This window comes from Alligator mississippiensis, chromosome 1, assembly GCF_030867095.1.
Source record: "Alligator mississippiensis isolate rAllMis1 chromosome 1, rAllMis1, whole genome shotgun sequence".
Lineage (NCBI taxonomy): Eukaryota > Metazoa > Chordata > Crocodylia > Alligatoridae > Alligator > Alligator mississippiensis.
Window position 1 is genome coordinate 176,450,780 of NC_081824.1, and position 14,218 is coordinate 176,464,997.

Here is a 14,218-nt window from a genome sequence, read left to right on the forward strand (position 1 = left end):
TTTTGAACAGAGTTCTCCTTCTTTGATCCTAATGATGCAGCATGCCAAGAAATTCTTTTCAACCCCAAAACATCAGTTTCTGAATTGTTTGCCATCTTAAGGCAATGGGTCCCACAGGTCCAGCAGAACATAGATATCATTGGGAATGAGGTAAGGATCCCAAATAGTTCCAATATAAAAGAATGCTATAGTGTTGATAATGATCGGAAATAGATTTGTTGAAGAGCAAAGTGATGGCAAGGTCCAAGATATCTCTGCCTTGCAGCTTGTAGTTAATGTACCAGTTGTACAGGCACTACATACAATAGAAGGTGCTTTCAGCTGTTTTGTGACAGAGGTCTAATGGGATAAGGAAAACCAAAAAATCTATTTAAGAAAATTACAAAAAGAAAACAAATGGGTGGTAACAGAAATGGCAGGACTTTCTTCAATCTGTAATTTAGTCTCCCTGCCCCCTATCTTCCAGTTTTCTACTTGCAGTAATTTTTAAATTCTGAGAAACAAAATTAAAACTAATTCATACCTCTAAGGGTGGGGTTTTCAAAAATATCAAAGTGACTTGGTAACTGAACTCTTATTTACTGTTGTGACTTTTGTTTGTAAGAGTCTTGGCTGCTTTGGGTAATCCCAACCCTAAATTCCTCTTTCCTTATGTTTCTTCAGGTAGTATAGGATTTTAGATATCCCAGTGTTATAACTGTGAACTCTCCCTTTGTATTGGGAAACAACAGGATTAAAGTATGGGGAGAAAGGGAAATTATAATATTTACCTGAATCCAAGACGACCCCCCCCAATAATTAGATTTCATATGTGGAAATTAAAAAAATTGTTATAGTTTTTCCATGTATAGAATCTAATTGTTCGGGGAGTTGTCTTAAATTAATTCCGCCCCCCCCCCCCGGCTGTACCAGGGAAAACAGTGGGGGATCAGTAACAGGGCAGATGGCAGGGAGGGCTCAAACAACTTGACCTCTGCCCCTTGCCCCCCCACGCCTTACCGTATGCCACTTTTTCCCCCATCATGTGCCCCCCTGCTGCCTGCCCCCTCATGCAGCCGCAGACTTTCTGCCACTTCTTCCCCATATCTTTCCTTCTACCGCCCGTGGCCCCCCCCCCCCCCCCGCTGCTTACCTTTGCTTTAATGCCAGCAGGCTCCGTCCCCACAGGAGCAGGGACGGGACCTGCTGGGGCTGAAGCAAAGGTAATGTCTTGGAATTGAGTAAATATGGTAAGTTTTTAAACTGGTAAGATTCATCTGAGCTGCATTGCATCTGATGCTTGAACAGTAACTTCTTAGCACATTAAAACTAAGTTATAATAAAGAAAAGTTGTAAATTCTAAGTGCTGAAGGTTACTAATAATTTAGTACAAATGACTATATATACATATTGCTAAGCATACGTATTAGTAGAATATAGTGGTATATATTTTGACAAACTGCTTTTTCAAGCTCAACAAATCTGGAATTTCAGTCTACCTGTCTGAAAGCAGGATTTCTATAATTAATTATTATTGAAAGCTGCAATCTGCTGTTTTCCTGCAGATCCTTAAGAGAGGCTGCACCGTGAATGACAGAGATGGACTGACTGATATGACTCTCTTACATTATACCTGTAAATCTGGGGCTCATGGTATTGGTGAGTAATGAAACAGAAATTAGAGAAGAGAGAACCTAGTTTGATCTCGCAGTCTGCTCCTATCTTCCATTCAGAGGTGACCTGATCAGGGTGTGGGGCCTGGGGTAAATCAGCCTGTGTGGGGCCCTGTCCTTGAACATGAGGAAGCCGGCGGTGGATTTGGGTGGGGGGGAGGCGGGAAAGAGTGGCTAGTGGCTGGACGTGCTGGATTCCGCGGCGGATTCAGCCATGGGTGCTGATTGGCCAGACATGAAGCTGACGGCAGCATGGGCTTGCTGTGCCACTCTTCCCAGCTCCGTGGGGCCCCCCAAAGCACAGGGCCTGGGGCAGTTGCCCTGATTCATTCCTTCTCACTCCCTGGGACAGCCTTGCTTCCAGTACAAAATTGTTCTTTATGTTAAATTTTCTAGTGTTTGCTTTTAACTTTTCTGAATGATTCTGTTCTTTCTGAGCTTTTCTGAAATGATATAAAATTAATTACCAGTTAAGAAGGAAATAAATATAACAGGTTATTTCAGATGGAGGTAAAGGTGGTAGCCAGGTATAAAACAAGTGGCTAGCTGATAATGAATAAAAATAAATATTTGATTGAATTGGTTTGCTGTGCTGTTGCTGCCACCAGAAGAGGGAGGGACGAGTTGCTGTGACTCAGGGGCATATTCAGCTACTGGCCTGCGCCAGCGCGCCCCTCCCTCTCCCAGGTATGGCAGTGAAACAAACCATTGTGGCGGGTGGCGGTGAGGCACCTATCACCCACTACCTGCTCACAGCAGCACTGGGAGCTCAGGGCAGGTTGCTGCAGGCCTGTCACTGCCTATGCTCCTGAGCCATGGGGCTGGGCTGGACTGAACTGGGCTGTGGCAGTCCATTGCCTCCCCCTGCTGCCACCCATGCCTCTGGCCTGTGGTAGGTCACTGCAAGTGCCCGGTGCCTCTGCGAGCAGGCAGAGGGTGACAGATGCTTCACCTCCACCTGCCATGATAGTTCACTCCATTGTCACCGCTGGGAGAGGGATTAGGCAGGGTACTGCACTGCAGCTGCAAGCCCGTCTGCAAACTGAGGCCCCCGTGCAGGGCTGGTAGTGGGCGCTTCCTCCTGTCCCCTGGGGCTGCCTCAGCCCAGGCCATGCTGCCTCAGTGGGAGATAATGGTGAGTTGGGCTCCATAACCAGCCCTGGCTCCCCACTCCACTGCAGCCACGTCACTGGCCCCCTCCCCGTGGCTGGCTAGCCACTCTTTGGAGGGACTCGGCCTGTGGTGCTGTGTTGGTACCCCTGCCACTGCTGCCTGCATTGAGGGGAATAACCTTCTCCTTCCCCTCAGGCTACTGGCATCTGGCTGTTGCAGCCAGCCCTGGGTGCACAGCCCTTGGTGCCTGCATTGCCCCCTGCTCCTGCAATGCAGGGATTAAACCCCCACTTCCCCTCAGGCTACTAAGTTCTGGCCCCACTCCCGCTCCTGCCACTGGAGCAGTGAGTGAGTGGGTGTGGAGGGGCTGCGAACCCTTGACAGGGGCTGTTTCCCCCCTCCCCCTCCAGACAGACCCTGGCTGGGGTCCCTGCAGGTCAGGGTGTGGGTTTAAACCCCTCTCCAGTCATACCCCCACACCCAGCACAGCTTCTCTCCAGTCAAGGGTTACTCTAGTGCCCCCCAGCTTCTGGCCTGAGCCACTGCAGGCATGTGCCTGCATTTCTGGAGTCAAAAGTGAATGTCTGTTCATGTGCAAAGTGGTTCAGTCTATGCAGGCTCCGGCTTTTTGAATGTCTGTCCCTAGCGTAGGTGGCACAGCTGCAGTGTAGGCAGCACAAAGTGAATTTAGCAGAAGGGAGAATCCAGCCCTTAATTTATGTATTACAAGATAGAAGGCAATGATTCTTATTCTGCCTAATCCTGAAAAGGCCTTACCTCATGTAGCTTTAATTTGGGAAATGAAGGGTTTCAGGTGTGTTTTGTATGGTATCTTGATATTTATAACCCTATGTTAAATATTTAAAAACCCTGCTTTACAGGTGATGTTGAGACTGCTGTGAAATTTGCTTCTCAACTTATTGATCTGGGTGCAGATATCAGTTTGCGTAGCCGTTGGACAAATATGAATGCTTTGCATTATGCTGCCTACTTTGATGTTCCGGAGCTCATTAGTATCATTTTGAAAAATGCGAAGCCAAAAGGTATGCAGAGTCAAATGCCAGCTTTTATCATAGGCTGAGTCAATGGGATTGTGTTAGTATAGCTGAAAGGTGCTGTTACCCTCTGTAAAGAATTACAGTGTCTCATTCTCTTTCATTTGCCTTATTGGCCCATTTTCTGTGAACTGAATCTGAGTGCTATTGTGCATGCCAGATTTTTAAAGATGCATTTTTTAAAGATGAGGGATTAGGAAGGGATTACATACTTTATAAATGAATAGAGAATTTGGGAATGGGGTGAAGAAAAAGGCAGTGTAGCTTCACCTTACCCAACTCTAAGTCCGGCTGATATAGTGAAATAGAGAAACAGGCATAATCATTTCTTTTGCAGACTCTCAGGGTTTCTGAGGTGCCCTGATGGATGGGAGGTGGGCTCAGAAGGGTAGAAGCAGGAAAGACGGAAAGCAGTTCGGTAAACATTAAACAGTAGCTTTTTGACACCCTGTCTCGCTCACTGAAAATTCCCCTTGAATTTGAAAAACAAAGCAAGCAATTGAAATATTGCATTTGAGATAATGGAAAAGAGATCCTATAGATGAATGAGCGCCAACCTTTTTGGCAGGCATGATTCCCTCTGGTTTCCTTCCTCTTCTCAGTCTGCTGCTCTGCTGTCTGCTTCCCACCCTGTGCTCTTCGGCAAATGGAACACGAGCAGAGTACACTCTATGTACACTCTGTGTCCTGACTTGCCTCTTAAGCAGAGGGAATAAGAGAGAAAAAAAACACCTAGATCAGAAGAGGTTCAGGGGTGTCTAGGGGAGAAGTCCTATTACCTATCAGTTGCATCTCTTAACTGTCAATATAGGACCCTTCTGTCATCACATTTTTTTTACTATCCCAACTGTATTCTCACAGTTAGTTTCACTTACACTGTCACTGTACCAAGAATAAAGTAAACATTGAAAGTTATGGATGAAATTATCATCATCTCAAAAATGGAAATGGATGGTGGTAAAAAAAATATTTTAAAGTTTAAATGCATGAACAATCAATAAAAATAGAAATGTAGATATAAACTTATTAACTCATATGCAGATGTACAGTAGTTTTTGTTACTTAGCACATATGATGAAGCATCCTAGGTATCATCAGTTTAACTTTTAGTAGTTATCAGGGCTATAAAATGTCTGGAAATAAACTAGACTGGAAATAGGGTAGTCTGTGCATAAGTATGCAGCTAGAATTAAGACTGGTAAGTTACACAAAATCACCTTTTATCAGCATTTGGTTTATGGATAATAGTGTTATGTGTTAACTTTAAGATAAATGTAAAACTTAAGTTGCTGTTAAAGAACATGTAAAATGAAATGCTCGGACATTTCTTTTATCTTGCTTGTGATGTTTAATTGCAGATGTGGATGCCACCTGCAGTGACTTCGATTTTGGAACAGCTTTGCATATTGCTGCATTTAACCTGTGCACAGGAGCTGTCAAGTGTTTACTGGAACATGGAGCAAATCCTGCCTTCAGGGTAAGATGTTAGAGATTGCTTGAATGCTTAAGGATGGAAGTGAGTTAATTCAGAATATGACTTGAGAAAATTAGCCAAAAACTGTAGAGGCCATTCCTGTTTTTGATCAGGGAAAAATGTATTACACTGCATAGTAATGTCTGAGAAATAAGAAAATCCTCACCATGAATCACATTTTACAGAGAGAATATTGCATCAAGGCTTTGTGCATCCAAGCCTAGATTTCCATGTCAAGATCCAATTCCATCTTAATCAGTTTAGACAGAGCCCTAACTGATTTTGCTTTGAAGGAAATCAACCTAGGGCCAATGATTCAATTTACTAAGGAAAAGATTTGGAGTTAAGAAAATGCGTCAGTCAGTGGCTTTTTTGGAGGTACCCCTTTATAACTTTTGTGAATTGAATGGCATCCAATTAAAAAAAAAAAAAAAAAAAATATATATATATTACAGTGCTTAGCTCCTTGCAGAGAGGCCAGATAGTGAGGGTAGGGAATTGTCCAGGTAGGGACAAACCTGAGCCTGTGCTTATCTGCTTATTTCTGGGCGCATCTACACATGCATTTACGTTGCATTAAATTTACTGAGTAGTAAGTGGGAATAGGCCGGTGTCTACACGTGCATTAATGCTGTGTGTGGTCTAACTTGGGACTAAAGTTAGTCCAAAGTCAGTCCACACACAGTGCTACTGTGCAGTAAGGTGTCTACATGTGCGTTACTGCGCAGTAACTAATTGGGTGTAAATTTGATACCTGCATCATGCAGGCATCAAATTTATGCCCAAATTGGCATAAGTCGCCATAGTTACTGCACAGTATGGGCGTGCACATGTAGACGTGTGCCTGTATTGCACAGTAATTTTAGATTACTGTGCAGTAAATGTGCACGTGTAAATGTGCCCTCTTAGCACCCTGGTTGAAAACCACTTGCTTAAGAATAAGATTTTAGTTGATTCCTTTGAAAATTAGAGTAAGTCTACACTTATTAGTATATAGACTGAAGTTAATACCCTATTCATCTTCATGCTTCAATTCTATTATTTTAAGATAGATTAATGGATATCTTCTATCCCAGAGTTTTTTGGGGCAGTTTTAGTTGCACCTATCTATAGCTTATGGTTTTCTATGAGTTGTTGGCAATTTTCCTCTTACAGCTGTTATTCTGCTGAAAATAATAGGTCCTAGTAAATTATGGATGTATCTGGGCCATGCCATCAAAGAGGTAAAATGAAGATGGTATCATACTATTTTTTTAAATCATTTTTCAGATTCCAGGAGGGCTTCTATCACAATATCCATCAACTCTTTACGTGTGCTCCTTACAATTGATGTTCCACGTTTACTGCTGTAAAGTGAGGCCTCCCTGGCTACATTTGTCTCTCCACGTTTTTCATTTGAGTTGTAACATTTATAGAAGCATTTACCTCTATATTGTTTCTTCATCTGAAGACTAGTAGTGTGATTCAGTCTTTATGCCCTGTCAGTCCTTGGTATGTGTGTTTAGATTGGATGGTTCATTAGAAACTAATTTAAAACTGTCAGCATTTTTCTGACATAGTGCCTCTTCATAAGTTCATCCATACTAAAAGCACGACTGTGTCTATTAATCCAGTTCTAGGGCAGGGACTATCATTTTATTTTGTGTTTGTATAAGGCCTCACAAAATGGGTCCCTACCTACTAACATCTAGATATGTGATTTTTGAGCCAGGGTGCTGTTGTACCCTCGGGTGCTATGAGATCCTTTTAAGGGTGAAGCACAATATTAGCGCTTTTAGGTATGCAAACATCTACATGTGATTCACAAGATAAACCCAGGGATTTCAAACAGGAATCCATAATGTCAAAAACATTCAGATCTGTTGGGGCCTTTCAGAATTCTTTGCAAGAGAAGAATTGCTCTACTACTTTCTCATAATGAGTGAAAAAATTAATGAAAGTCAAGAGCTGGCGTTTCCTGAAAGGTATCTTGAGTGTAACGAGGTTGAGAACAATTGCTGTAGATGCTGCCTCCATTTCAATATCTAATAACAAAAATCTGCATTTGTTTAGAACAAACATAGCTAAATCAAGTCCACAGGATTTCTAGTTTCATATTCAGTTACAACAATCATGCTAATGTCTACCTTGCGTAGTATCAAAACACTATTTGTACTCCTTACCATAGGAAGATCTAGGTCGGAATCTCATACCTCTAGCAAATTTTTCCTGATATATATAAACATAAAGCAGTATGTGTTCAGTGCATTTTGGGATGTCATACCACACTATTGTAAACACCCCCTCCCCCCCCCCCCCCCGGTAATATGATAGATACATCTCCTACATATCAGCCTAAGCCACTGAAAATGGTGAAGCATTGTTAGCTGTCCTGGGTACTAACCAAATCGTAGCTCTATGGCATTGACTATGGGCTCAAGTCATATTTAAAGCCAAGCAAATTATCTAGTTGCATTCCCTATTTAAAAATGTAGTGTATGCAGGGTCTCAATTCAGCATTTCAGATCTGATGCAGACCAGTAGTGATTGAAAGCCATTGCTACCGATTAAATGTTCTATATTACCATATTTTCTTGAGTACAACATGCCCCAGAATATAATGCTCACCTTTCATAGATTTATAGATTGTAAGGGGCTGGAAGGGACTCAGAAGATCATTGGGTTCAGCCCCCCTGCACCAGGCAGGAAAGACAGGTGGGGTCAGGTGACCCCAGCAAGATGACTATCCAGCCTCCTCTTGAAGATTTGCAGGGTAGATGATTGCACCACCTCTGGAGGGCGCTTATTCCACAGTCTGGACACCCTAACTGTGAAGAAGTTTTTCTTAATGTTGAGCCTGAAACTGTTTTCCAGGAGTTTGTGGCCATTACTCCTGGGTCTCCCCAAGGGCACCCTGGTTGTTCACCGAGCCCCTGATGTACTCCCCTGACATAGCAGTAAACTGCTCAGACTTCTCTTTTTCAAGCTGAAGAGTCCCAGGTCCCTTGGCCTTTCCTTGTATGGCTTGCCGTGAAAGCTCTAATCATATGGGTGGCCCTTCTCTGGACTCTTTCAAGTTGTACCACGTTCTTTTTAAAGTTTGGCACCCAGAACTGGACCCAGTACTCCATTTGGGGTCTCACCAGTGCCGAGTAGAACAGAAGAACCTCCTCCTTGGTCTTGCTGGAGATGCATCGATTGATGCATGGCAGAGTAGTATTTGCCCTGCTGGCAACAGAGTCGCATTGCTGGCTCATATTCATGCTGTGGTTTTTTATTACCCCCAGGTTTCTTTCATTCATAGTGTTGGTCAGGTTGCTGTTGCCAAGCCTGTAGGTGTGCAGGGGATTGTTCATCCCCAGGTCGAGCACTTTACATTTCTCAACACTGAACTTAATCTGGTTCTGACACGCTCAATTTGCTAGCCTGTCGAGATCCACCTGTATCTGTAGCTTATCTTCAAATGTGACTACGCTTCCCCATAACTTGGTGTCATCTGTGAACTTGGCCAGTGAGCTCTTCACCCCCTCATCCAAATCATTGTTTTTGAAAGGCAGAATGAACGGGGGAAAAAACAAGATTTTTTTTTTATGGCTGCATAGGGCAGGGACAGAACATAATCTTCAGCTGACTCGTGCTTCTCCCTTACCTGTTTAACTAAAGCTGAAACCCTTGTCTTTGCTGAAAACTGGTCTTTCTAGGCCTGTGATTTGAAAAGGGCTAAAGAGTCTCCAAAACTGTGAAATAGGAGGAGAGAAACTGGGAGCAGTTAGCAAATAGAGGCGAGTTAGCTTGATTAGTGGAACCTCATGACCATTAAAAAGGAGAGAAATTTGTTAATCTCTGGAATAAAGAACAGTGACTCAAAGTAGGACTCAAAAGTAGGGTGCTTCTATCCCAGTCAGATAATCAGCTTGCCCGCTAAATATGTGCACCCCAATTTTGGGCAGCTGATGTTTTGGGGGGTGCATGTTCTATGTTAGAAAATATGATATGCTTCCCATTATTAATTCCATGAGCCATCTAATCTCTTAGAATCATATCTTTTAATCAGCAAATATTAAGGAGACATGGAGAGACTATGTGTCAGTGATGATTTACTCTCTTTCAGAACATTGTTATTATCCATTTGGTCACTCATGCATAATATAAATTTAAGCAGAAGTTCTTTAAAATACAGTATGCGAGATGCAAGGATTTTTTGTGGATGATATCTTTTATTGGACTGACTATATTGTTGGGAGATACATAGACAAGTTTTTGGGTATAGGACACTCTTCTTTACAGAGCTGGTACAACAAATGCTATCGCCCACAAAAATCTTGCCTCTTTTTTTTTATATATATATTTCCAGGATTATCATGGCTACAATATCACTTCAGTACTACCTTAAAATACTATAGTTTGCCTCAATCCAATGCTTTTGTGTGTGGGTGGGGGGAAGGAGGGAGGGAGGAGCACTTTCTGCTTTAAAGTGTGCATGTTTTTAGAGTGTATATTAGATTACTAGGTTGCAAAATTTGAAAAAGAAAAAAAATCAAGTCCTCTTTTATGTTTTAGGAGGATAGTAAAATATGGCAACTAAGACCTCTTAAACATTTTTTCTTAAAAAGGATTTTTTTTCCAAATGTAATTCTTATTTTTGAAGCCAACTAAATTATATGTTCTTTCAGCGTGTTTTTAGTAGAACTATGGCCAGACATTATAATGTATGTAAAATTGATGCAGGAGTTTTGAAAAACAAAGATGTTTTGTAGATTAATTTATATGCTTCATTAGTCAGCTTGTAGTTTATCTTTTATATCTTCCTTAAGCAGTGCCAAAGTGCAACAAAACAACATTGCTAGTACATAAGTTTAAAATAATATAAAACAAAGAAGACAAGCAAAATATGTTTGGAAACCCAATACTGAAATTGGTTATTTAAATTATTTGAATGTCCAACTGTCCCTGGATAGCTTCCATGGTAGGTGGCCATAAATGCACATTGCTGCTATGTGGTGCAGTGTTTCAATACCTGGATAGTCCATGTCTCCCTGACATTTGTGGCAGGACAAAGGACCTAAGGAATAGAATTAGAACTATCTTTTTCCGGGGCTGAGCTTGAGAGGGCTCTAAAACTGTAGGAGCGGTATAAGGAATTACATAGACAGGGATTTTTTTCCAGTGAATAATGTTATACCTTTTTTTTTTTTTACTACACCTCATCCTTTTAAAAAATATTTTGTTTCATGTATTTTATTCTCCTTGTGCCGCATACATTTGATGAGTACCAGTATAATTGTATCTTGCAATTAGCATGAACATCACCAAAAAAATAATTTATTATTGCTGTCTAATTTTACACCGAGGAAAGTTTTTATTTCTAAACATACCTCTAAAATTAATGTTATGTTCATGTTAATGGCCAGAATTGTTAAACCCAATGTCTAGGTCAGGTTCCTAAATCTATGGTTAGACCCTTTTTTAAGGATGTGGTGAGCACTTATACTAGGGTTACCATATATCCGGGTTTTCCTGGACGTGTCCTTTTTTGGGGGCCTCCCATCTCCGTCTGGGATTTTGCTGTGCTGCCACATTCCCGGCACTTCCTGGCTTGCTCCAGCAAGGAGCTGCTTGGGGCTGGGGAGAGCAGAGGGAAGGTGATTGGAGTCCGGGTCATCTGTGTGCATCTTGGCAGCTGCAGGCATGCAACTCTGTCAGGGGTGGGGTTTGGAGAGTCAGGGCTCGGGACTGTCTGGGGTGTGTGTGTGTGTGTTTGTGTCTGTCTGTGGATCGGTGTGCAAAGGGGCAGCTGCCTGTCGGTGCTGGGGCTGCAGCAGGGTGGGGAGGAGGGGGAGGGGATCTTCAGGGGCAGCAGGGAGTTGCGTGGGCAGCAGGGCTGGGGAGGGCAGGGGGCTGCGGGTTGGGAGTGAGCATTACTAGCAGGGCTGGGGGCAGGGGGCTGCTGGTTGGGAGTGAAGGGGCAGCAGTAGGGCTGGGGGGGGCTGTGGCCTGGGAGTGAGGGGCACCAAGGGGGTGGGGGGCTGTGGGTCAGGAGCACAGGGCACAGGCACGGCCAGGTGGTTACAGGTCCGTAGTGAGGGGTATCAGCAGGGACAGGGGGGCTATAGGTTAGGAGTGAGGAGCAGCAGCAGGGTTGGGGGGGCTGTAGCTTGGGAGTGGGGGCAAGGCACGGGCATATGAGCACCAACCTCCACCTCACAGTCATATACCCCCCACCCCCCCAGTGTCCTCTTTTTTGAAATGGGAAATATGGTAACCCTACTTATACATGGTCTTAGTCCAATGGTGCCCAGCCTTTTGGCTTCACAGGCCAGAAGGGCAGCTCTGGGTTGGTCCGTGAGCCGGATCCTGTCTGTGGGCCAGACTCCTCTGCATACGGCTGGCCTGGCTGAGGCCCAGTCCAGCTGTGTGGGGCCTGGTTGGGGCTTGGCAATTTGGTGGGAGGGGAGTGGTAACAGTGTTACTTGCCGCTGCTCTCCAACGGCTACATTTCCATATTTGTGGGGAGCCACATGGGCCAGATGACATATTTAGGGGTTGAGCACCCCTATGTTAGTCTGTGGAAACTGTAGGGCTCAGCACCTTTGAAAATAAAATGCCGTAATTAGAGAAACAGATACCTAACTTCAGACAATGGATAATTTTAGCCACTGTTTACTTAAGAAAAAGGGAGGGAAAGGAGCTGAACCATTTCAAAGAAATGCTAATGACATTTTTCATAGCCAGGATTTGCATTGTGTTAATATTAACTTTTTAAACTTATGCCTCCCTCCCCACAACCCCTTCCTTTTCCTTTGCTATTTTGTCATTCTAGAATGACAAAGGCCAGATTCCAGCAGATGTGGTTCCTGATCCAGTGGATATGCCATTGGAGATGGCAGATGCAGCAGCCAGTGCAAAAGAAATCAAACAGATGCTGTTGGATGCAGTGCCTTTATCATGTGACATCTCCAAGGCCATGCTTCCAAACTACGATCATGTCACTGGCAAAGCCATGCTTATGTCCCTTGGACTGAAACTGGGAGATCGTGTTATCATTGCAGGACAGAAGGTACAAGGATGAAACTGAAACTGCCTAAATAACCTCTCTGTAGTGGAACTTAGCTCTTTTCAAGCACATTTCTCAACTGTAGGTATAACATTTATGAAAAGTATGGAATGTGGATGGCAGTAGAACTATGAAGATACTTTCTTTCCTTATTTAAAGCAAAGGGAAATCCTTTTATGATAAACTGAATGCTTATGTGTTAGTGGAACATTTTCATTTTGTAAAGCAGTTGTTGACAGGGAAAAGTCTCTATTTTGCATCTGCAAATTCTCCTTAACAGACCATTGAAATCAGTGTGTGAGATCTAGTCTTTCCAGTGTATTTTGTGGGTACAAGGTGAACCAAGGACCTTGAGAGAACTTAATAATATCAGTTGCAGAATTTTGAGTTGCTATACTTTAAATTGAGAGGTTGTATGCTTTGTAGGGTTAATTTAGTTACTATTTCCAGAAAGCATTAAAAGGTACACTTAATTCTGTTTAGCCTTTAGTAACCAACTTTCATTGGTACAATGCAGCCGAAAACTCCAATGAAACCTTGCTGGGGTATAGGGACAGCAATGCAAATACTTTTATTATAGCTCTACCTCAAAGTTAAAAAAAATGTTCATGTTGTTTTTTTTAACCACCATGCCATAGTTACCCAGATAACTTTGGAAAGTTATGTTTATACTACTGTGGTTACAAAATACATGTGTTTTTCTTTGCTTTGGATAGTGAGAACTTTGAAATAATTTGATTATATTCTTTTAACAAAAAATTGACAGTACATTTGTGACAGTTGTGCAGGCAGCTATTTATGTTAGCATAATTCTATATTTGGATATTTGTGTATTGCTGATAACAGTATTTGCATATACCATTTTTTCTAATTTTTGTATATTCAGATTTATAATGCTAATGATTCATTTCAAAGTGGTTTTTCCTCAAGGGTGTATAGCAGCTTTCAATTATAAATTTGCATTCAACATTTTACTGAAATGAGGTCAGAAAAGGTATAATTGCTAGTGATACACAATTAATTCTAACCAAAACACATACAAGGAACCATTTCTTCTGACAGAGTAATTAATGAATATATGAAAGTTTAGTTAGCTATAAATCACTGCATAATGAAAACAAAGAAGAAAATACCAGTGATCTGATATTTTAGCTGCAAGTTAGTGTAAATTTTGTAACAAAGAGGATATTAATGTTTTTTCTCGTCATTCATTTTTTGAAATTTAAAGAATGGACAGAACTCTAACTTCATTTGATATTTCATTAGTACTCTTGGTATCTTTTGTGGGCTGTAGCACTTTCACTTTCATATTTAGCCTTGCATTTGAAGAAGCATGCCTGTTGGAATTTTTTAATATTAATCCTTCTTCCTAAGGCCAAAATGCATTTTAATATTATATTTATGGGTGAACTAGCACAATTAAAGCTGCAAAAGGGACTGAAAGGGGAGTAATTGCAGGAAGAGGGTGTTTATTTAATCTACTTAAGAAAACAAAATGTAAAAGTGATTTGAATCCAATGAAAGAAGTAAGGGTTTCTTCTTCTGGTCAGATCTGAAGAAGAATGTCTTGCATTTGAAAGCTTGTCTAATTCTATCCCCACTATACAGTTGATCCAATAAAAGAGCCCACCCTAAGAAATCTTTGTCTCCTATAATTTTTGGACCATCACAGCTACAACATCACTTACACTTGAATCCAGTGTCTGGGATTCTGAAGAGAGAGGGCAGTCTTTGTTAATGATTCCACAGCTTCTGTCTTCAGTTCAAATCTGTGACATTTTAATGCACATCTTCTGAGACCACAAGGAGGGGCCCACTTGCAAAATAAAGAAAATCAGTCCAGGTGTTCCTGATTATATATTTTAAAGCAGTATCTAAATATAATTTTTAA

At 42.0% G+C, this 14,218-nt stretch overlaps 1 protein-coding gene across 2 annotated transcripts in view; it reads left to right on the forward strand.

The window, feature by feature from the left end:
* CLIP4 (CAP-Gly domain containing linker protein family member 4) overlaps nucleotides 1-14,218 on the forward strand; it is a 48,249-nt gene that overhangs the window by 12,953 nt on the left and 21,078 nt on the right. For both annotated transcript variants that reach the window (XM_059717190.1, XM_059717196.1), the window contains exons 4-8: nucleotides 11-150; nucleotides 1,545-1,638; nucleotides 3,647-3,808; nucleotides 5,179-5,297; nucleotides 12,094-12,330. In XM_059717190.1, coding sequence (XP_059573173.1) covers nucleotides 11-150; nucleotides 1,545-1,638; nucleotides 3,647-3,808; nucleotides 5,179-5,297; nucleotides 12,094-12,330 — 752 coding nt within the window. The remainder of the gene's footprint in view (nucleotides 1-10; nucleotides 151-1,544; nucleotides 1,639-3,646; nucleotides 3,809-5,178; nucleotides 5,298-12,093; nucleotides 12,331-14,218) is intronic.